Source organism: Sapajus apella, unplaced genomic scaffold (genome assembly GCF_009761245.1).
Source record: "Sapajus apella isolate SASKATOON/1434 unplaced genomic scaffold, GSC_monkey_1.0 scaffold117, whole genome shotgun sequence".
In the NCBI taxonomy this organism is placed as follows: domain Eukaryota; kingdom Metazoa; phylum Chordata; class Mammalia; order Primates; family Cebidae; genus Sapajus; species Sapajus apella.
In genome coordinates, this window is record NW_022437057.1 from 5454201 (window position 1) to 5478801 (window position 24601).

General features: G+C 45.0%; 1 protein-coding gene across 1 annotated transcript; it reads right to left on the minus strand.

The window, feature by feature from the left end:
• Nucleotides 1-14154: 14154 nt before the first annotated feature.
• THOC3 (THO complex 3) lies at nucleotides 14155-23411 on the minus strand. The gene is made up of 6 exons (XM_032260398.1): nucleotides 22824-23411; nucleotides 21981-22137; nucleotides 19881-20085; nucleotides 16226-16387; nucleotides 16015-16115; nucleotides 14155-14755 (listed from the first exon to the last, which is right to left on the minus strand). Exons 1-6 carry the CDS (start codon nucleotides 23088-23090, stop codon nucleotides 14592-14594), a joined length of 1056 nt encoding a protein of 351 aa, XP_032116289.1. The 5' UTR covers nucleotides 23091-23411; the 3' UTR covers nucleotides 14155-14591.
• Nucleotides 23412-24601: the final 1190 nt, after the last annotated feature.

Genomic DNA, 24601 nt, shown 5'->3' on the forward strand with positions numbered 1-24601 from the left:
GGCACTCTCATAATGGTAAAGTTAAACCTACACTTACCGTATGAGGTCGCCATCACACGCATTGGTGTTTCCCCAGGAGAAAAGGAAATATATATCCATACAAAGACTTGTACACAAATGTTCATAGAAGCTTTGTTTGTAACAGCCCAAAATTGGAAGAAATGGCCAACTGCTAAAATTGATAAACAAATTATGATATATCCATTCGATGGAATACTTTGCAGCAATGAAAAGGAATGCACTATTTTTGCAAATAACATGGATGAATTTCAAAATAATTATGCTGATTGAATGACGCAAGACAAAAGAGTACATGCTGGGCCAGAGCAATTAGGCAAGAAAAGAAGTAAACGGCATTTAAATCTGAAAGGAAGACGTCAAATTAGCCTTGTTTGCAGAGGACATAATCTTGTACCTAGAAAAAATTTAAAGATTCCACCAAAAACACACTATGGAGTATTATTCAGCCATAAAAAAGAATGAAATCCTATCATTTGCAGAAACATAAATGAGAGGTCATTATATTAAGTGAAATAAGCCAAGCACAGACAGATAAATATTGTATGTTCTCACTTATACGTGGGAGCTAAAAAAGTGGATCTCATGAAGATAGAGAGTAGATTGGTCATTGCCAGAGGCCAGGAAAGGGAAGGAAGAAAGGTGATGAGAGGAGAAGAATATATATATAAATGTATTTATTTCCTTTTATTTTTTTGTTTTTTTGAAACAGTCTCAGTCTGTTATCTAGGCTGAAGTGCAGTGGCAAGATCTCAGCTCACTGCAACCTCTGCTTGCTGGGTTTAAGCGATTCTCCTGCCTCAGCCTCCTGAGTAGCTGGGACTACAGGCACATGCCACCACACCTGGCTCATTTTTGTATTTTTAGTAGAGACAAGTTTCACCATGTTGGCCAGGCCGGTCTCAAACTCCTTATCTCAGGTGATCCACCTGCCTCAGCCTCCCAAAGTGCTGGAATTACAGGTGCGAGCCACTGCACCAGGCCTTATAAATGTGTTTATTACCACTGACTAGATGCTTAAAAATGGTAAAGATGGTAAACTAAATACATATTTTACCCTAATTTTTTAAGTAATAATTTTAAAAAGAGTACATGCTATATGATTCCATTTATATGAAACTCTAGACAAAGTAGCGTACAGTGAGTGACACAAAGCAGATCAGCAGTTGTCTATTGTGGAGAGAGGTGCAGGCACGGAGAGGAATGACAAGAGACATGAGGAACTGTCTGTGGGTAGCAGGTATATTCACTACCCTGACTGAAGTGATGAGTTTCATACGAGAATACGTATGTCAAAACTTATCAAACTATCATATGCTTATTATACACTTTAAATATGTGTAGTTTATTGTATGTCAATATGTACATCAAAACAAAAACATTAAACAAAAACATAACACAGTGAATAAACGAGGCACTGCTGCGCCCAGTACAATCTACTTCCGGTCTTTTTTTTTAACTTTTATTTTGAAATAATCTTACAGTTACAGAAGTGTTGCAAAGACAACACACATCATTTCCAAATACACTTCCCCTAGATCCCCCTCATGTCAACAGTGTATGTAACCATAGAAATTCACACACTCCTCGCTCTCCTCCCTCTCTGGGACAGCCTGCTGCAGTCCTGAAGGTGCATGCCTCTAGTAAGAAGGTCCATGCCAGGCCTCCACTCCAGCTTTGTGTCTGCTGCTCTGCTCTGTGCGCAGTTGGCACTCTCCACACTCCAGATGTCTCACCGGCTCCCCCCAGCCCCAACTCTCACAAGCTCCAGATCCTATAATTAACTGTGTCCTAAATGTCTCCCCAGCTATCCCACAGACACCTCGGATGCAGCTCGTCTAAAACTGAATGCATTCTGTTCCAGCATTCGCCACAACCCTCTTTCTCCTCTAGTCTTTAAGCAAATGGCATTGTCATCTATACCCCCTCCTTCCATCCCCCCCGCACCCCCGTCAGACATCTCTGACATCACCATTCAAATTCTACTAACTTTCTCCACATGTCCCTCAAACCCCACCCTGCAGGCCCCATCTCTACTATGGACACCTTGATTCAGACAGGATGCCAACCCTCCTAAGGCTGTCAGAACAGGCTCTAAACACTCCTCACACCTACAGCCCCTCTTCCTCTAGTCCTACTGCCTGAAGTGGTCTCTCTGAAATGCTCACCTACCTACGTCACTTCCTGCTGAAAATCATGCAGTGGCTCCCAAACGCCCACAGGGTGGCATTCTGGCTCTGGGATTCAAGGTCCTTTCCAAATAGGCTTTGACAAACCCTCTTGACTAGAACTGCCGAGTTTGCTACTTGAAGGAGTCACCAAATGGCATGAAACTCCTCTTCCTCCTACACCCACCAGACACCCTCACACCTTTGCCCCCGTTGTTCCCTTAGCCTAGAAGGTTCTTCCCCATCTTCCCCACTGGGAAACTCCTACCCAGATGCAGCACTACTTTAAACCTTAGAATGAAGCCTTCACAGAAATAAGAGACGGAATTGCAAGACCTTTCTTATATACCAGACCCTTTTATACATCCTTCGATGCAGGTTTCTGCATCTGTCCCCACTCGATGTGAAAGCCTGAACAGCAAAGATTGTTTCAGACTTATCTCCACCCCAGCACAGCCTAGGACTTGGGGCCTTATAGACACATGGATGGCTGGATGAATGGATAAAGAGATAAACAGATGTATTCATGGACAGATAGAGAGAGGAGACAGATGGAAAAATTAATAGATAATGGATGAATGGGGGGATGGATGGGTAGTGAGATGAACAGATAAATGAAAAGATAAACAACAGATCAATGACTGCATGGACAGAAACATGAAAGTACAAATGGATGGATGGGTGAGTGGAAAGTTCCTAGGCATTTCAAGGGCAGAGATTCTTTCTTATTCAACTCTGTTTTCATAGTACCTAGAATAGGGCCTGGAATACACTAGTAAACGTTCACTAGGTGTTACTGGAGTGACTAAATGGTCGAAGCACCAGGTTTTTGTGGGAAAAGTTTTGGACTAACAGTCAGGAGACCCGACTTCCAGCTCTATCTGTATCCTCAGTAGTTCATACAAACATCAGCAACTTGACCCCAGATTTTCCACTTACTCTTCTGTGAAATGGGTAGGCTGAATTAAATGACTTATAAGGTCCTTTCCAAACACTCTGGCTCCCTGATTTGAAGCTGCCCAAATCCAAGATAAGACTACAGCATGGGAGGAGAGCCACATTTGAGCAAATGTGTGTTTACTTACAACTTGTCCTAATGCAGAGCTGATCCCAGATCTCTGCCAGCGATGGGGGAGAAGAGCAAACACACTCCAGATGAGAATCTGTTCCAACTGGCTGCTGACAGCCTTGTGGTGGGAACGAGAGACAGGCTGATAATAGAGCCTGGGGGGTAATTAATAGTGAGACGTGAACCTCCATGAGGCTGCACCCACCCTACGGTGAATGGAAGGAGGGAAGGCCGGGCTGCACAAAGCCTTCCCAGGGCCCTTGGCTGCTTGCCAAATGCACCCTTTAACCGGAAAGATGGGCTTCTGTTTGCAGAGCATGGGGTCTGTCCTGTTGGATTCGTACCTAGACTCCTGACACACTGTGGAGTACCGATCGTACTATGAACACAGCTATCACCACTCACAGACCGACACATGCCAGGCTGTCTTCATGTCCCCTTGACACTTCCAACAACCCTGGGAGGCAGGAAAGGTGACCGTCATGAAGGAATGTGTAGCTCATAAGTAGGAGGTTCAGGCTTTGAACCCAGGACAGCCTGGCTCTTTCTGCTATGCCCGGCTGCTCTCTGCAGACAGCTGCCCTGGAACTGGTCAGATAACATGCCAGAGTCATCACAGTTCATGCCGCACCAAACTGCAGCACTGCCTGCCTAAGCCTGCTTGGTCCCTTTGCAAGGTGCTTTCATGTTGATTCAAGCAGCAATATGGGCTATCACTCCCATTTTGCAGATAGGACACTGAGACTCAGGCTGACCAGTGAAGTGACACAGCCACGGTCACACAACTTATAAATGGTGGAGCTGAGATTCCATCCCTGGAAGCTGGAGTCCCAAGCCAGGTGCTCAATAGGTGAATTATTCTGTTCCATGGTGGTAGCTGTGGTGGACATCTGTGGGTTTTGCCTGGTGACAGCATCTGAATTTTCTTTGGGAAATAACATTTCCCTCCCCCTACCACCTACCTCAGTCCATGTGATTTGGGCAAAACTAATGTGCCCTGTATCTCTGTTCTCCTCACAGGGGTGAGCAGGCGATCCCCCAGCCATGGTGAATGCACGTGATTGACAATGTCTGATGAGACTCAATTCCACAACACCACAGTAAACTACTAATCAAGAGGCTTCCTCCTTCTGCTGGGGTTCCCTGAGCTGGTAATCTGGAAGCCAGGAGCTGCTGAAGGCCACGTGTGACACTGCAAAGGGACAATCTGCCAAAGAGTGAGGCCAACACAGAGAAAAGCAGGGGAAAGAGAGAAGCAGTTCCCTAAAGATATATTTTGCGACCCCCAAACCCAGCCATACTTGAATATATTCCAGGTAAATGAGCCAGTGTGAATTTCCTTTCTGCTTAAACCAGTCTGACTTGGGTGCCTCTCACTCACGTCTAAGAGGCTCCAAGTCAATACCACCCTCATCACACTGGATAACCATCGCTTGTTTCCTTGGCTGTTGTCCCCTTAGACCCAGGGCACTTGAGGGCAGGGCCTAGTTCAAAGCCACCACAATGTCTCAGAGCATGACTCCAGCCATGCTGGATGAATATTTGCTGAATGAATAAAAACCCAATTTGACTCAATGTTTGTTTGTGAACTTGTTGGTGTATTAGACCCAGAGAAGCCTGAATTACCTGGTCTAACCCACTCTTCCCCTCCTTCTTCTCCTCCCACCTTTCAAGGCCTAATTCCAAAGCCATCTCCTCTGAAGCTGGCCCATGGCCTGCGCCCCAATCCAAAAGTGCTTTGGCCCACATCAGGACCTCCGTAGCATGTTTCTGCCTTTTACAGTAATTCACACCCATGCCTGGTCTCTCCAACCAGACTGAGAAGTCCTAAGGACAGAGTCTAACATGGGTTCATTTTTATATCAAGCTAGCACCTGGCACCCTCCAAAGCTCAAAAAAAAAAAAAAAAATCCTGAATCCAAAGGATCACTTTATTCAATATTCACCAAACCCTAATATATGTCAGGCACTGAGAATATGAGGGTGAATACAGCGTAATGGTTAAGAATGATGATGATGACAATAGCTACCATCCACTGAGATATTACTTAGTGCCCAGCACTATCTAAGCACTTTACATGTATTATCTCATTTAATCCTCAGAGCAAACCAGTGAGGTGGCTACTACTGTCCTACATTTTACAAAAGAAAATACTAAGACTCAGGCATCAAAGAATTTGCCCAAGGTTGCAAAGACGGTAAGTGGCAGAGCTAGGACTTGAACCCAGGCAATCTGGCTCTGAATCCCTGCTCTTAACTGGATCTTATGCTATAGGATTATGAGTACTGAAGCCTGTTTTGTAATAACCATGGCCTTCTCCTTTCTAATGTCTAATGTCTTTTGGAAAAAGCTGGGCTAAAAATGGAATCGACCATGCCCAGTGATTCTGGAGGAAGGAGCGTGAACAGCAGGCAGGTTTTTAGCAAGTTGGAGTCAGACACACTGGTTTGAATTTCTAATAGCATCATTCTTTGGCCCTATGTGTGTTACTGTGACCTCCCTGAGCCTCAGTTTCTGCGGGATTAACAATCTCACGGGCAGTTACTAGGGTTAGAAGTTAACACATGAAAATCACTTAGCATAGTGCCTGGCTCATACCACACAATCAGTGAGTGGACCTGCTGTCACTGGTATCTTTTATTACTGTTATGGAATCAAGTATATGTACAGGGCTTGGGATGAGGTACACTGTCCAATTTTATAAATGTGCTTCTGGTTTTTTTTTTTTTCTTTCTATAACCTTGAAAGAACACCTGGCCTTCTCGGAAAGAATTCAACCAGTGCTGCGTACCAGGCCCATAGAAAGCCCTGCTTCCAGCCAGCCTTCAAAATGGATTAAGGATTTGGAGTTCTCTTCATTTCTCCACCCACAGGATCAAAGGGTGCCGGCAAGGACTGGGAAGCAGGGGAGAAAATGCAAGATGGAACAGGTCCCAAATTTTGAACTGGCAGAAGAGCAACTGTGGTTCATCCTAGGATCTGCTGAGCTGCAGGGAGCAGGCCCCCATGTTCTGCACCGCCTGTGCCCTTGAGAAATAAACATAACTGCCAGAAAGCAGCACGCTTCAGCTACTGCTAATCCCAGGCTACAAGACGAGCAGGAAATCAGAGGTGCCCTGTGATGTGTTTTCCAAAAAGCGTCAGAGCCAAGGAGGAGGGGAAAGTCCAATGCAAATACACAATTAGGCTTCAGAACAGGGAATGAAGGCTGAATGCACAGACCAGCCCCAGCCCAGAGGGCACGCAATGCTCCATCCACAGCCTTGGCTCCACTGCCCTCTAGAGGCCACACAGGCACCAGCAGGCAGGTTTTCTGCAAGTTCCCGCTGTGAAAGGACACAACGTGTTGTCCAGTGAGGGAGGATGATAGGCTTTGAGCTGCTGAGAAAACAGATGCCCTCCATCCCTCAGCCACGGGCCTAGTTCAGCCTCTTTTTCATCTCTCCCTTGGACTTATGCAACAGACTCCTCACTGGTATTAATAAAATAATAAAAGGATCCTCTATTAAATGCTGACCGCAGACACTGTGCTGAGGGATTACACACGTTAAATCACAGGATTCTTGCATCCTAGAAGTACATAGCATTCCAATTTACAGGCCAGGAAACTGAAGCTCACGCAGGTTAGAGGACCTGGCCAAGGCCACATAGCTAGCTACAAGTAGAATATCTAAAGCTTAAATCCAGCAACACCCTGGGTGAGGCCCCTGGATCTGACTTACCGCTTCCTGGACATTAGTGGCAGCAGCAACAGCGACCCCCGAGAATTTGTTAGAAAATCAGACACTCACAGAGTGGGACCTAGCAACACGTGCTTTAACAGCTCCTCCGTATCTTTAACAGATACTCAGATGCACCCTAGCTTGAGAAGCACTGCACTAGACAGAGTTGCTTCAAAAACTCTGTCCCTAAATCATGACATTTCCACACAGACCCAGGTGGTCTTCCTAAAACACAACTCTTAACTCTTTAAAGGCCTTACAGCCCCACTGGCTGGCCTTGGGCCTAACTCAGCACAATGGTCAGGCCCTTCACAGCCCCTTAAATCCACTGGAAGCAAGGCTTGGACAGGGAGAACCTGATCAACCATCTCCTGTATCATGTGCAAGCTCTCCCCCAGTCCCGAGCCCACAGGAGGATACTTAGTCCTTGTCTGTAAGAAAATCCTTCTGCCCAGAATGAAGACTGAAGCTGGGACCGGTGACAGGATGTGCCCATATTCATAGAACCAGCAAGCGGCAAGGCCAAGATCAGGGCATGGGACCATTTGACTCCACAGCCGAAGTGTTTCCAAGGCAAATAGGGCCAAATTGGCGTGGAAGCTGGGCCAGGGTCCCACGCCTGTGGGCTCTGACATCCAAACAGGCACAGGCTTCCCAGCACAGGTTCTGGTCTTTAACCAAGTGACCCAGCCAATATCCAGCTGATTTCATCCAAAAAGCCTTTGTGGGTAAATCCCACTCTTGACCTCCATCTTGTGGGACAGGAGCTGGGAGAGGCCAAAGCCCTGAAAGGATCCTCAAGAAGCCACATCCTGTTGGGCGTGGTGACTCACCCCTGTAAGCCCAGCACTTTGGGAGGCTGAGGCGGGCAGGTCACCTGAGGTCAGGAGTTTGAGACCAGCCTGGCCAACATGGTAAAACCCCATCTCTACTAAAAATGTAAAAATTACCCGGGCATGGTCACACAAACCTGTGGTCCCAGCTACTCAGGAGGCTGAGGCAGGAGAATCACTTGAACCCAGGAGGTGGAGGTTGCAGTGAGCAGAGATCACACCACTGCATTCCAGCCTGGGGGACAGAGCGAGATTCAGTCTAAAAAAAAAAAAAGGAAAAACAAAACCACATCCAGAAAAGAGATAGGTTAGACCATGATAGACAAGGTAGAAGAAATCAAATGCGTCAGTCAACAATCTCTTCGACGCAAGACTGTTCAAGGAATCCATCCTCACCCTGGCTGCCCCTCTGCCCTGCTCCTTGTCCATACCACACCAGGACGGTTCATGTCTCCATGCCTTTGCAGAGACCAGCCCCTCTGCCTCAAACCTTCTCCAAGAGCTGCCCGGCAGATTCCTACCCACCCTTCTAGAACAAACTGCAGTGCCTTCTTCAGAAAGCCTTCTTCCTCTACTCCCAGGCACTGCTGTGCCATTTCTGTGATAACACTCACCTTTCTACAGACCAGAGAAGCAGCAGGGCCTAGGGTGGTGGTTCTCCACCCAGTTGGCTGTCAGAATCCCCTGGGAAGCTTGCTTGGCGTGGAGACTGAACATCAGGTGGTTCCAGTATATAGCCGGGATCAAGAAAAATGGACCTCCTGATAAAGACCTGGGCTTTGAAGCTGCACACAAATGTATAGATCCTGCTTCTCTGCCCGAAAGCTGTGTCACTGGAGCAAGGAAACACAACCTGCTTCCCACCCTGTGAATTGGGGATTATCGCACCTACCAGTCTGGGATCCCAGCTTTTTGCCTCCTCCCCTCCCACATCCCCACCAAGCAAGGCCTAACAGCCTGCTTGTCATTCTGCCCAAATTGGTAGCTTCTTTCTCATGCATTCATTTATTTAATACTTTTTTTTTTTTCAAATAGAGTTACACTCTTTTTTCCCAGGCTGGAGTGCAATGGTCCTATGTCAGCTCACCGCAACCTCCGCCTCCCGGGTTCAAGCAATTCCCCTACCTCACCCTCATGAATAGCTGGGGTTACAGGCATGCACCACCAAACCCGGATGATTTTTTGTATTTTTAGTAGAGACAGAGTTTCTCCATGTTGGTCAGGCTGGCCTCGAACTCCTGACCTCAGGTGATCGGCCCACCTTGGCCTCCCAAAGTGCTGGGATTACAGGTGAGCCACCACATCCAGCCTATTTAATGACTATTTATCAAACATCTGCTGAGTACTACTGGGCACAGTGCTGGAGATGTGGGGTGCAGCAACGGACATGTCAGGCAAAATTGCCAGGACATTTGGCAGGGGGAGACGGCCACAAAGGAAGCAAACATGAGTAGCTTCCAGTAAGTACACTGAATAAAGTAGGTGGGAAGAAATCCAGCAATGGGGCAAAGGGAGGCTACACTAAAACAGGTTAGAGAGGACCACTCTCACCTGAGGGCTTAGAGAGGGTTTCTAAATTAAGACCTAAATGCTGAGAAAGCAGCTTGAGATTAGATCTGAGGAAGGTGCAGCGAGAAGCCAGTGGAGTGTTCTAGGCAAGGGAGCGGTGCGATCTGTCTTGCTTTTTTATGAAACCACTTACAGGAATTGTCGCCATCTGCATACCAGGCTGTGGGACCTTCACCTCTGTACCCTCAGTGCTCCAGTCAGGCCTGGCACAGGATAGGGGTTGAGTGACTGGCTGAATAAATGAACCCTCTTCCCCTTAATGTGTTGTTTCCAGGTCTCCAAGCTAAAGCTGCTCTGTCCCCTGGCTTCTGCCCATCAGCAGTGTGACCTTTCCCACAAAGAACCAGATGAATTCCGTGTTGATGGTCAAACTCCTAAGATGCTAAGCCTTTACATCTGTGTTACTGTTAAGCCACATCTAGACTAGGCTGAACTTAAACAGCTGGGATGAAAGGAGCATGGGCTTCAAACTCATAGACTGTTTGACCCTGGACAACTTCCCTAACCTCCTTGAACCAGTTTCTACTTGAAAAGTAGGTCCCAGGTACAGTGGTCTGATTTATCCTTCTCCCTTGTACAGTCCTAGCCAGGCAAGCTCAATCTGTGGGCAACGCAACAGAGGGCAAGAGGGCCTCCTATGTATTGAGCAAAGCACTCTGGCCGCCATTTTGGAGGAGACGCAGCCCATCGTAAACGTTCAATAAATAATCACAGGCCTGATCACCCTCAACCTGAACTCAACCATGATACTTCAGGAAAGAAGCTATTCTCCAAGCTGACTATAATCCCCCTTCAGGGTATAGTTGATGACCAGCTACAAATCAACCTGTGCCAGCCCAGGACTCCTTTGGTCCTCAAGGACATCCTGAGATGACTGGAGAGATTCCTGCTGCATCTGCACCATTCCCTGACCTGTATTCTGGTAGCCTTATCAGGAAGGTAACAGGAAATGGGAATTTGTCAACTTGTCCTTGGTAGATCCATGGTGCCCAGTGGTCCCTGACAGCGGGCAAGTTGTACCTGGTGACTCTAATCACTGACACTGCTGGTCAGGTGGGCATGTTTTCACATGCAGGTCTGCTTCTTGTAAGTGGTTAAAGACTAAGAGGCTGGATGTCTTATAATTCAACGACTTATGCCTCTTGCTGGATGTCTTCAAATTCAACAACTCATGGCTCTGTATCACTAACCATCCCAAACATGTAAACTCTTAGTAAATCTGTAATCATTGGCTGAATAGTTTCCAGTTTAGTGTTCCTGAAAGTTAAATAGCCTTAGCTCTACCAATGGGTAATAAATAAGCGTGTCAAATATTCGCTTTCTCCAAATCCCCCTTTTCAAGACTACAGTATCTGCTTTATAAGCCTATATATCTCTCCCTTTTACACACAATGTGATGAGCCAAGGGGACAGTGAAAGCCCCTTCCTAAGGTAGGAAGCTTATACAGCACACACATACAGTATTAGCACCTACATAACAAGAGCTGCTGTTTCCTGCATACCCACTATGCCACACATTTACAACTCTTGACCTCCTGAATCACACTATCAGGCACATCTTAAAGATAGCGATGTCATGGAGGTGAAGTAATTTGGCCAAAGTCTCCCTGTTCCCAATGGCAGGAAAGGGTCTGAACCCAGGTATCTCCATCTCTTACCTACTCACCCACCCTCAATACCCGCCAGCCCAAACTGAAACCACCTAGAGCCTGACAGCCCTCCCTCCCTCTTCCCTCCAGCACCATCACCTGCTGCCCCGACCATCTTCACATCCAGGATACTGACGGCCACCACCTTGGCTTGGCTCCAAGCTGCAGCACTGCCCCCATCTGTCCCCTGACCTGCCCCTGCATTCACCTCCACTCTATCCATGGCCTGCACTGAGGCCACCCCCTCCCCAAGCAACCCTTTCCCAGCAGCCTCAGCTAACAGGAGTTTACCCTCCTCCTTCACCCGTTGCTGTGCAGTCTGACTTATGCTCCTCTTGTTCACACACACACTTATCCATCATGCACCCAAACAGATTGCAAACGGAAAGCAGATCTCATATTTCTCCTCTGAACCTCCCACTGCGCCCGGGGTGTGATGGATCCATCTTCTCCCTTCACAGCACTCACTCTGGAATGATAACGTGGCACACTTGGCGGCGGTATTGGAAATGAGGATGATGGACCAGTGACAGGTCTCTGCAGCCAGCCCCTGTGCTCTCACTAGGAGCTGCTCCACCTTAAGCAACGGGGTGGCTTATTAAGCACCTCCCTCATGCCAGGTGTTGTGCTAGACACTTTACAGACACTGTATCTTGTTTAAGCTTCTTAACCACCCAAGGAAAAGGGGATTCACTACTCCCACTAAATGAAAGAACAAAGTGGGTTCACATAAATTACTGCTGGAGCAGGATTCAAATCTGATTCTGCCCATGAAGCCAGCATTATTTCCACTGCACCACAGTGTCAAGAGAGAGAAAAGAATGTAACACCTCACCTACATCCACGTATCTCTGAGTTTGCAACACATTCTATTTAATATTCAAGCTCTGCTCTCTTCCTGAAGACAGGACTTACCCTTTAATTCTGTCTATAGGCTTTTTTCCTTCCAAAGCAGGGAGACATTTCAAAGTCCCTTTTGTAACTAAAACCTTTAAGGAGTAGGCAAGGGCTCAAGGGCATTTCTACCCCATTCCTGCCACTCTAAACTGAGCCCACCCACACATCACACCACACCCCAACCGGATGCTCTCTCTTCTCTCCCCCACTCCCCACGCCTGCTGCCCCTGCAAGACTTCCTAGGAGCCTGCTCTGGGCTTACCCTGTTCCTTGGATCTACCTGCCTCTAGCCAGGACTCCCTGCCCATCCTAATCCCACTCAGGGCCCTCTCCCAGGACTCCAGATGCTCAGCCTCCCACCCACACAGGTTAAGGTGGGGGGAACAAGACACATACACCTCACAAGCTTCCCATTTGGCATGGCTCATCGTACTCTGGATCTCACACCATCCAGCTATCAGGAACTCAGCAGAAGAGATGATACTATAAACTTAACTACCTATCAGTCTGATTTGTCGTTCCAGCCAACACAACAATGGGTCACTGGTATGTTGATATTGCAGTCTGTTTGGGCCCATGATGAATAAGTGTGTGTGTGAACAAGTGGAGCAAATCTTAGACTTTCCCTGCCAACTAAAATCTAGCCCATAGCCAACCCCCCGACTCACTTGACTTGCAGATGTGCGGAACAGCAACCGCAGAAAATGCCTCGACACACCACATATTAAGTGGCCTGCTGTGACTCTGAATGGCATCCTTCCAGCTCTGCAAAACTGGAAAATGCACGCAAACCAAAGGGGCCGCAGGTCTGGGACATGTGTCGTTTCCTCAGGATGGACCCACCTTTGAACTTCTCCGGTACTTCAAAGCCAAGGCACAGAGATGGTGTCATCACGACCTTGACAGTCTGCAAAAACTCACACAAACTAGGACTCTTTTGCTCATGGATGTGTGTTTTCCTGTTGCTAGAAGTGTCCCACTAGTTAAATGCAAAGTTTCATCTTGTTTAAGTGACACGTAGTGTGGATCACTAATTTACATAAACCCAGAGGAGAATAAAATCCATGAAGATGGAAGAGGGAATCAATCAAATATTAAGACGTAGCCCAAACCCTCAGCATCTGGTTCCAGTTCTAGAGGGAGTATTTAAACATGGCAGAGACCACAGGAATGACAGATGGTTGCAGAAACAAGAAATAATGCATCAAAATTTACTCACAGTGACATTAACAACATTCAACTTCTGCCAATGAGGTGGCAAGTTGGTTTGCAACTGCAAAGACCCTTCATCAGGGAAGTTGAGAAACACTACTGCAAACACTACTGTGCACACTACTGCACCTGCTCAACAGATCACTCACTAACCTGGGCCAACAGTGGACTTCTCATGGCCATGGTTTACACCTCTGTGAAGTGGGAATGGTAATACCTGCTGAAAGAGTAGCCCATTGCAAGCAAAGGCTCCCCTAGATCTGAAGTCACTAGATGAGTAACACTGAGTTACTTAAACTCCCTGAGGTAGGAAAAATGGTGATAACACCCACCTAAGGCTGCTGCAAACAGAGTAACAGCTGATAAAAGGGTTCTTGACAGTAGCAGACATGTAGCGAATGCCCAGTAACTACAAATGTCTATTAAGACTTGTTGTTTGTAATACTCCCCAACACGGTGGTGGGCACCTTGCCTAGCTTGTCTTGCCACACTTGGTTTGTCTACCCTTCAAGATTCATTTGAAAATAGACATGTTTTTACATATAAATATGGGCACGGGAAAACTTCTGGAAGGACATACATCAAAATTCTAATAGTGGTTATCTCTTGGTGCTAGGAATATATTTCTTTTTGCTTATCTTTTTCTAAAATTTTCTACCAACATATTTCTATATGCCTCAGTATCTGCTCTAACACTAAGAAAAAATACCTCTCTTAAGTAACAATCCCCTACATAAGCCATTTCTTTTAGAGGGAAGAACTAATAAAGCTTTGCTTTCTATGAGGAACCAGAAAGTGTTTTTCTTTTTAACAAGAAAGCTGACTTACTCTCCTCTTCACTTTGCCACCAGGAAGCTCAAAGCCAAAATTTTAGTTCAGTCGTTCAATTAGCTTTGTCCTTACATTTCAGAGGGTTCTTGGTTGTGACATTAAATGAAAGAATTATAATATTTAAGTTCTCTTTCTGAAATTAAAAAAAAAACTGCAACATAAGGACATAATAATTTTGTCTTAGGTTCCATAATAAAAAAAAAGTCAGTTTATTAAATGCTCAATTCTCAAAATTATATATTTTTTAATTATTTAAAAAAACTTCCATGCTCTTCCATTCTCCTCCCTCCAAACTAGGTATTGTCCAGGTTTTATCACAGTCCACAAAGTATAACATGTACCAAAAGCAGAGAAGACAGGAGGTCCGGAGGACAAGGTATGCTGGGTCACTACCCGCACTGCAGAATCCGCAAAGGCTAACTCATGGCTCGGGGCAAAGAATGGAAAAAGCTAATACACAGAAAAAAAGCAAAAGAACTGGAGTGGGCAGCCTGACCAGAGACGTTTACAATTTATACCAATTTACAAATATTTAGGGTGCCCACCAAGTCCAAGAGAACAGACCAAACTAACCCCATAAAGGAAGACCTCTGCCAGGGCCTCCTCTCCCTACAACCTCCTCTCAAGAATCATTAGGAAGCCCAAACAGCTTCACAGTTCCGGCTTCCCGGCTACTGTCATATTTCCCGTCTTTGTCATCACAGGCAAATGCCAGCAGAGGCCTTTTGGGGTGCCACGCCACGGTGAAGGTCGGAGACTCACACTGTACCTCCCATAGCTTGTCCCCTATAGAAAACAATAGAGAAAAACCAATCAATACGTTCATAATAAAGGACACATCCATTAAGTACTTACCTATGTTAATTTGTTTAATCCACCTACTAATCCCATGAGATAGATTCAATCATTACCTCATTTTACAGAGAACCCCCGGGCACAGACAGCCCACAAGCCAGCAGGGGACAGAGCAGGATCGAAGTGCAGGTGGGTTAACTCAAGAGCAGGTCACTGAGCAGGAAAGTGTCACTGCGTCACAGGGACAGGCAATTACATGAAGGATCTGCATGGCTGGATGCTGGACAATGCACACCACAACATGACTAACAGGAGCATTCTTTACATAGCAGAATTTCAAATTCTTTACTTTCTTCTTCAAGGTTTTCTATACAGTTTCAATCTTTTTACAAAGAGTGTCACAGATTTCCAAAAACAAGCAACATTAAAAAACAAATCTGAGGAAATGCTTTTGTAAAATGAATACTCTCCTCCCATTTTTCTATTTCCAGCTTCTGTTGTTTTTAAAGCAAAAACTTGGTAATTCCTTAAATTTTAAAAAATGTTTTTTCAAGTTCACATATAGGCAAAAGATAAAGAGAAATATACCACAATATTTAAAAAAGGTTGTCTTTAGATGGTGGGACCACAGGTGATGCTTTTTTCTTCCTCCTACTCTGTGGTTTAAAGATTTTATTATAACAGAAGAATTAAAAGTTTTTTGTTTTTGTTTTGTTTTGTTTTTTGAGATGGTCTCGCTTTGTCACCCAGACTGGAGTGCAAGGGCGTGATCTCAGCTCACTGCAACCTCTACCTCCCAGGTTCAAGCAAGTCTCCTGTCTCAGCCTCTGGAGTAGCTGGGATTACAGGCACGTGCCACCACACCCAGCTAATTTTTTGTATTTTCAGTAGAGACAGGGTTTCACCATGTTAGCCAGGATGGTCTCGATCTCCTGACCTCGTGATCCACCTGCCTCAGCCTCCAAAAGTGCTGGGATTACAGGCGTGAGGCACCACGCCCAGCCAAAATTAAAAGTTTAAAAAAATCAAAATATTTTCCTAAATCACTTTCCTCAGACCTGCCTGTTTATTCCTTAACTCTTTGCTCCCTCAATCCCTGGCAGTCACACCCAAAACATAAACACACTTGTCTAAAGGAGACAAATTCATTCATGATAATGCTGGTGAAGTGGTCACATGCAGAGATGAGATCACAATAACAGAAGTCCTGACTGCCAAAGATGAAAGACAGTAGATTCTCGTGAGGTTACCTGTCTCCACTTCAGCGATGTCAATAAAATGATCTTCCGATGCTGACGCCAGCATTTTCCCATCATGGCTGAAACTGAGAGTCCTTACAGGCCAATCTAGCCTATGACAGAGTGGTCATGAGAATTACCAAGTAAGAGGAGGGTACAGTGTCACTCATGATGAAATCAAATTAACGTACCCAACAAGGAAAGTGCTGATAGAGTCACCTACCTGGAAAAGCACCGAACACACACTAACTCGTCTACGTCCCAGAGGCTAACCAAAGCATCTGCACTTCCTGTGGCAAAGTACTTCCCCATGGGGTCAAACTTGATACAGATGCAGTTGGAAGGATGGGCGTTGATGGACTGCACAGGCTTCAGTTCTGGGTAACTAAGAAACAAGACAGACAGCGATCAAACTGCAGAAGAGGACTGTGGTGCTAAAATAATCATAGGAAACAATGAAGAAGAAATCCAAAGGCAATGGAATACCACCAAAAACTGTCATTCAAGATAACGTTCCTGAAATAAAAAGAGATTTTGAACTACATTATTTAAAACGCACAACACATACCTGAGACTACACAGCCAAAGCTACCAACATCAAGAAATGGACTAGTAAAATTAGCAGACTTAAAGAAAAAGAAAATTAGACTATTAGGCTTTCTGATAGCAACACTTAACACCAGAAGGAAATGGAGTACCATATTTAAGGAAGACATACAAGCAAGAAAATACAAATCAAGGATTTTTATATCCAGCAAAACTAAATTTCAAACATAAAGATACAAACAATAAGCACAATACGGTTTTAGAAAACTGTAAGTTTTGTAAGTACGTAAATAAGTTATGATAAGAACTCCAGGAATAACGTTCACATGAACACTTCCTGAAGGATCTTAACTACAGAATGAGCTTCAACAACAAAAATGACTAGGGACTACAAGTATAAGGACTAGTGCTGAACACTGAATATATAGTTTCTTGCAAAAACTATATGTGGTTTAAAAGGAGGTTATAATATGTAACAGCTGTACACTCCTACAATATTTAGTACCATTTTTTTTTTAATGGGGGAAGAATGGAAAGAGCACATGCAAAAAGCAAAAATATTTTTTGTTTCAAGTCATCACACTGGTGGTAGTGGCAGTAATACTGAAATTCTGAGATATCTATATATTTACCATCAGATACAGGTAATAAGTAACCATTGGATATTCTAATTCTATAATCCCCTGTGCCCTTGAGAACCAGAATACTCAATTTGGAAGGAAAGAAATATATTTGTAATATAGAAGAGGTTTAGTAAAATCCCTGGAGTCCTCAATTTTAACTGGAAGTTATCAATATGAATTTATAAGATATTTTATCTTTAAATATATATCTACACACGTGTAATTCCTAGGCCAACCCATCAGTAATGAACATTTCTAACTTCAGTGTCATTTCTCAGTAAAAGAATGTAAGGCTTCTTTTCGTTTTTTTTTTTTGTTTGTTTTTGTTTTAAGTGGAGTCTCACTCACTCAGTCGCCCAGGCTGCTGGAGCACAACCTCAGCTTACTACAACCTCCGCCTCGCAGGTTCAAGCGATTCTCCTGCCTCAGCCTCCTGAGTAGCTGGGATTACAGGCTTGTGCCACCCTGCCCAGCTAATTTTTCTATTTTTAGTAGAGACGGGGTTTCTCCATGTTTGCCAGGCCACAAGTGATCCACTTACCTCGGACTCCAAAAGTGCCAAAGTGCTGGGATTACAGGCATGAGCCATTACACACAGCCAGAATGTAAGGCTTCTTAGAGAATTTTCTGATTAAAGGTCGGAGGCAAGAAATATAAGGCAAAAAATGTACAAGATGAACTTGGAACATCTTATCAAACTAGAGAGCAAGAAACAGAAGACTACTGGGATTATATCAAAAAAGGGTTCAGGAACCAACCTGAAGAGGTTCCTATTGGCCAAAGATGGGATAATTTGAGCTTCAATAAGCATAACGATTACAAGAGATGGAAACACATCAACTGTGTTTAAAAACATGAGCCCATAATGATTCTTTAAAAATAAAAAACCTAACTGATCCTCTTTGGAGGTGGCAGGAAACTAAATCATTATCTGACAAAAGGAAAGAATCAAAATTGTATCCTGCCTTCCCTAGATGAACTGTACTACTGGGTAACCAAATCACAGATGAGAAGCATCTCTTTATAAAATAGAGCACAAATAAATAGCATATGGAATCAGCAAAAGCCAAACTGGGAGCATCTCCACATAGGAACAGTCTGGTTTTTCAACAGCTATGTTTTAGGAAATTTCTTTTGAGTAATTTAACAGACACAAAAGACGTATCAATTTTTTTTTTAATGAGCAAAACTAGGGTATCTAGGAGCTGCACATGTGGTCGATAAACTATGAAGAAACACTATCAAAGTCAGGATAGTGTTTACTTTTGTGGAAGGGAGTTGTAATTAGGACAAAACACACAGACGGACTTCTGGCGTGGCTGGAAAGAACTATTTCTCCAGCGGGCCGGGTTGCACAGGAGTAAAGCCCATAAGAGTTCATTAAGCTATACATGTGGTTTTCAATATCTGTGTTTTATAATAAAAAGGTTTTTCTTAAAAAGTTATAGAATCCCCACTGCCTACAAAATAAAATCCAAGATACTAAGCATAAAATTAAAGGCCTTTTATAATCCAGTCCCAAATTAGATTTCATCTTCCCATTATCATGTCCTCTCTTATTTCCCTTATCTGCTACCACACCCCAACAACCCTGACCTAGCCACTCTTCAAATAAGTCATGCTCACTCATGCCTGCTTTGTCAGTTCTTAAAATTCTGCTCACCTTTCAGATCAAGCTCACGAGCTGCCTCCTTCAACCTCCCGATATGGTATGTATGTTCTTTCCTTGTAATTCCACAGCAAACTCCTGGCCTTTCTCTCACAGAACCTATCTCACTTGACCTTGCATTGCTCACATAGGATAGTGGAGGGCTGGAATTGAACAGACCTGAATTTCAATTCCACAATTACATTCATTTAGAGAACAAATATTTACTAAGATCCTACTACATGGAGCAGGTACAGGACTAGACATTAGGGATTCGGCACTAAGCAAAGCAAACACTGTCCCTATCATCATGGAAATCACAGTCCAACAGGAGACATGGGCAAATAAACATGCAATTACAATACAGAAGGAAAAGTGCTTCCTACAGAAAATAAGCCTCTAACCTACCTCTAACCTCGGGGTAGCGGGGAAGCTTCCCTGAAGGGAAAGTGATATTTAAGTTGAAACTTTAAGAGTGGCTCATGCCTGTAATCCCAGCATTTTGGGAGGCTGAGGAAGGCGGATCACCTGAGGTCGGGAGTTTGAGACCAGCCTGACCAACATGGAAAAAACCTGTCTCTATTAAAAATACAAAATTAGCCAGGCATGGTGGCACATGCCTGTAATCCCAGCTACTTGGGAGGCTGAGGCAGGAGAATAGCTTGAACCTAGGAGGCGGAGGTTGTGGTAAGCCGAGATCGTGCCATTGTACTCCAGCCTAAGCAACAAGGGCGAAACTCTGTCTCAAAAAAAGTACAAATTAGCCATAATTCAAGGTGCATCCAGTTCTAGCACACACTAGCTGACTTCTGATGTAACCTCTCACCTCTCATCTGTCAAATGAGAAGCAAACCATCAACCAACCCCCTAGAATTTCTGTAAGGACTCAGTAAAATATAAAGTATATAAAATACAATGCTCAACTATACTTAAGACACGTTAGGATTCTTTCTTACTATTTGTGTTTTAAGCTCAGGACAGACTCACATCTAATTCATCTCTCTATTTGACACAGCACTCAGCACAAAGATATGACAGTCCCCTAAGCTAGTCCCCCTTACCTGAGGATGTTGATACAACCATTGCCATTTGTCAGGAAGAACATGTTATTGTCATTGTTCCAGGAGATTTCATTGACCTCAAACTTGAACTGCTCTTCTGCTTTGGAACGGTGTGTCTTGGCATCAATGAAAGTCACCACATCATCCTTGTTGCCTACAGCAATGGTCTGCCCATCAGGACTCCAGCAGATATTAATGTTCTCCCCTGGGAACCCAGACGTAATCAACAAGATAATCTGTTTGCTCATAATCCTCCACAAATTTATTTTGCTATCCTAGAAAGAAGACCAGAGCTTTCTTCAGGGCTTACTCATTAAGGTCCTAGACAAGAGGAGGGAACTACCACTTATGATTCAACAATGAGTCCAGCATATTTATCTACACATTTCCCCATTTGGTCTTCACAATACTCCTCTAAGATATACTTTATTATCCCCATTTTATAGATAAAGAAAACAAAAGATAAAAAGATGAGCCAAAGTATCAAAGCTATGAAGTCACAGAACCAAGATTTTAAACACAGATTAGACCCCAAAGCCCCCTTTTCTCTTACACCAGCATTTCTCAAACTCTAGTAATTCATATGCCAACATCACAATTTTTGTCCTATTCATTAAACACTATACTTTTCTTTATTCAAAATTTTTCTTAATATTGACCCAAAATATTTACTTAAATAAATTTAGCAACTGGGTGTGGTGGCTCATGCCTGTAATCCCAGCACTTTGGGAGGCCATGGTAGGCAAATCACTTGAGCCCAGGAGTTCAAGATCAGCCTGGCCAATATGACAAAACCTCTCTCTACTAAAAATTAGTCAGGCGTGGTGGCATGTGCCTGTAGTCCCAGCTACTCAGGAGGTAGTGGTAGGAGGATGGCTTGAGCCCAGGAGGTGGAGGCTGCAGAGAGCCAAGATTGTGCTACTGCACTCCATCCTGGGTAACCCTGCCTTAAAAATTAAAAATAAATTTAGCTTCGACTGAGTAATAAATTCTATGAGCTAGTTCTTCTAGTAGACATTAAAATATTTACATAAATGGTTTTTAATGTTCACCCTGAATCACTCATGCATCAGCAGCTGTATACTTGGGGAAAACGCCACACCATTCTGCCTCCAGTGTCTTGTCAACAAAGTCGAGTGGCCCACACTGAACACATCAACTAAAAATCTCATCAACTTTTTCCATTCTAAAGCACGTATTTTTTTCACATTTTAATATCTATACTATATCTTTAAATGTATAAGGAAGCATTTCAAAATTTGGGTGCATCACAGTTATCTACCAACTTTCTTTCCTAATGGAGCATCTTATGATCAATGAAACCTTAGAGTCCATACAATAATGGCCTCAACAGTTATAACAGAGCCTATAAATGTACTGCACAACTTTCTGGTCACTTTCTCCCAGACCACCAAGACAGGTTTCAACCATTCTAACTCATCAGGATTTTCCAAATTCTACATGCCTCTGCACAGGATGTGCCCTCCGCCCCATTACTCACCCACTGCACCCAGACCACTAAATTCCTATGGTTATCCTAAGAGTTTGCTCAAATTTGGTGAGCCCTTCCCTGGCTCCCCTAGGCAGACGTTTGTTTTCATTTCTATTCTGGGTATCTACCTTGCAGACCTCTCCATTATAAAATACGTTATTTGCCGGGCGCGGTGGCTCAAGCCTGTAATCCCAGCACTTTGGGAGGCTGAGGCGGGTGGATCACGAGGTCAAGAGATCGAGACCATCCTGGTCAACATGGTGAAACCCCGTCTCTACTAAAAATACAAAAAATTAGCTGGGCATGGTGGTGCGTGCCTGTAATCCCAGCTACTCAGGAGGCTGAGGCAGGAGAATTGCCTGAACCCAGGAGGCGGAGGTTGCGGTGAGCCGAGATCGCGCCATTGCACTCCAGCCTGGGTAACAAGAGCGAAACTCCGTCTCAAAAAAAAAAAAAAACGTTATTTATATATATATGTCTCTCTCCATAAGGGGAAGTCCTTGGAGATGGAAACTCTTATTCAGCTCAGAATGTCACATACACAGCGGAGTACTATGAATGAATACAAGCAATTATCTTCCTATTACCCTCTCTCTCTGAATAGTCACCTTTAGTGTTCACAGTGGCAATGCATTTTGTAGTCCTCACATCCCAGATGCGAATAGTTTTATCTCCAGATGCCGTAACAAACAGGTCAGGATTACTTGGATGCCAACAAAGCTGGTCCACACTATCTCCATGTCCCCGATAATTATTTTCTTTGACCTGAAAGAACAGCATCCAGATGTCACTTCACATAGATGTAGCTGCCTCCCCATGTAACTTTTTAACCTTATTCAAACAAAGGTATGCTGGGATCAATAATTATAGACATGGTTAACTCAGAATCCAGTTCTTCCAAGCCCTTTCTCCCTTCTCTCCCCCCCAGTCCTTCTGTTGCTCTGAGCTTATACACCTATGCCCTTACTTTTGTGCCCTCTCTGGCCTCCTCCTCCTTCCTGGTTTTTCACCCTTACTCTACCATCAACGTTCCTAACCCAGCCGCTCATTCCCACGGGACGCCCTATCACTTCCAAAAGGGCGCTCTTCACCACCACTAATACAGCCCCTAGTCACTCCTTATCAGCACACGATTCGACTCCACACAAGTAAGGATGTCCACCGCAGCCCGGTCCCATATACCCTCTCCTCACCTTCATCCGCGATCGCCAACCTCCTTACTTCCACACTTCCCCCAGTCTTCCTCTCCTCATCCTCACGACCCCGTCACCCCCCCACTCCGCCTTCTCCCCATTTCTTCCTCATCTCCACACTCTCCTCGTCCTCCTTCTTCAAGCCCACTCTCCTTTATCACTCCCGCGGCCTCGTTCGCCCCCATTCGCTCTCCCACTACCGCACCTCGCTTCACCGCAGTCCCTCTACCTAGCCTGGGCCGAACCCCAGCCGCTCACCAACCGGTCCTTCTCCAGCAAGAAGACGCTGGCCGTCTTGTCGAAGGACCCCGAGGCTAGGCGACGCCCATCGCAGCTCCAGGCCACCGAGTGCACCTTGGCGCTATGCGCCAGGAACTCGCGCGTCTTGCTGTGGCCCCGGAACAGCTCCTGCATCCCAAGCACGTAGCGCGACGGGCCGCTGCTCACTGAGCACCACGGAGCCATCGAGCCGGGGCCGGTCTGGCCCAATGCCGAGGGCCCCATGGGTGCAGTGGGCGCCGCCATGCCGAGCTCCCAGCTCACAACACCGCCTCAGCCGCCAGGGTGCAATCAGTCCTGGCGCCGCTGCTGCACGCATGCGCCCAGAAAAGCGACGCAGCCTCTGCGCAGGCGCGCTGTAGCCCGCCCTGAAGGGACTACAAATCCCGGTATGCAGCGCATGCTCGCCTCTGCTTATTTAGTAACGTTTTGCTCTTTAACTCCAAATTCGCTTCATACTTAACGATTCCAGTTTTATTTTTAGTGTCCTTATTTCTCCCTTAACTACTCCTTGGTAGATATATTTGTATCCCTGTTTAATCGAATAAAAGAACCAACGCTAACCTTCTAAACAGTTAACCCATCACCTTTATTCTGGGGCTGTTCCCCAAACCCCTATTCCTCTCCCTCAAGAGCAGAAAGCCCTGGGCTTTTTGCTACAGAAGGACCAGCTGGTGATCTTATCTCATGAAAAGGGCTAGGGGGGTGTGAGGTGAGGAAAGAAGTCTGGAATTTTTTTTTTTTTAATAAAAATGATTTTTCTGTTTTTAAAAGGTAATGGCAGAGGTGTGTGAACCGGAGCAACTCCATCTTAAACAGGAGTTGGGCAAAATGAGGCTGAAACCTACTGGGCTACATTCCCAGACGGTTAAGGTATTCTAATCACAGGATGAAATAGGAGGTCAGCACAAAATACAGTTCATACCTTGATGATAAAACAGTTTGCAGTAAAGGAGCCAGCCAAAACCCACCAAAACCAAAATAATGACATGAGTGACCTCTGGTCGTCCTCACTGCTACACTCCCACCAGTACCAGGATAGTTTATAAATGCCATGGCAAGGTCAGTAATTACCCTATAGGTCCAAAAGACGGAGGCATGAATAGTTCACCCCTTGTTTAATATATCATCAGGAAATTGTTAAAACACGTGCTGTGAATGAAGAGACCCCCACATGGTGAAACTCCATCTCTGCAAAAAAGACAAAAATTAGCTGGACTTGGTGGCTTCTACTTGGGAGGCTGAGGTGGGATGATTGGTGGGGGCAAGCACCATGTTGCTTGCCCAGGCTGGTCTCGAACGCCTTAGTTCAAGCAATCCACCCACCTCTGCTTCCCAAAGTGCTGGGAAGCGAGCCATCCCACCTGGTCAAGCCACCGTGTCTGTCCTACTTTTTTTTTTTTTTTTTTTTTTTTTTGAGGTGAAGTCTCACTCTGTTGCCCAGGCTGGAGTGCTGTACAGTGATATGATCTCATCTCACTGCAACCTCCATCTCCTGGGTTCAAGTGAGTCTCCTGTGTCAGCTCCCCGAGCAGCTGGGATTACAGGTGCATGCTACTATGCCTGGCTAACTTTTGTATTTTAGTAACGACAGGGTTTCACCATGTTAACCAGGCTGGTCTTGAACTCCTGAACTCAGGTGATCTGCCCACCTCAGCATCCCAGAGTGCAGGGATTATAGGCTTTTGTTTTTTTTCTTCTTTCGTAATGTGGATGACTTTTATTTCTTTTTTATGCCTGACTGCACTGGCTAGAGC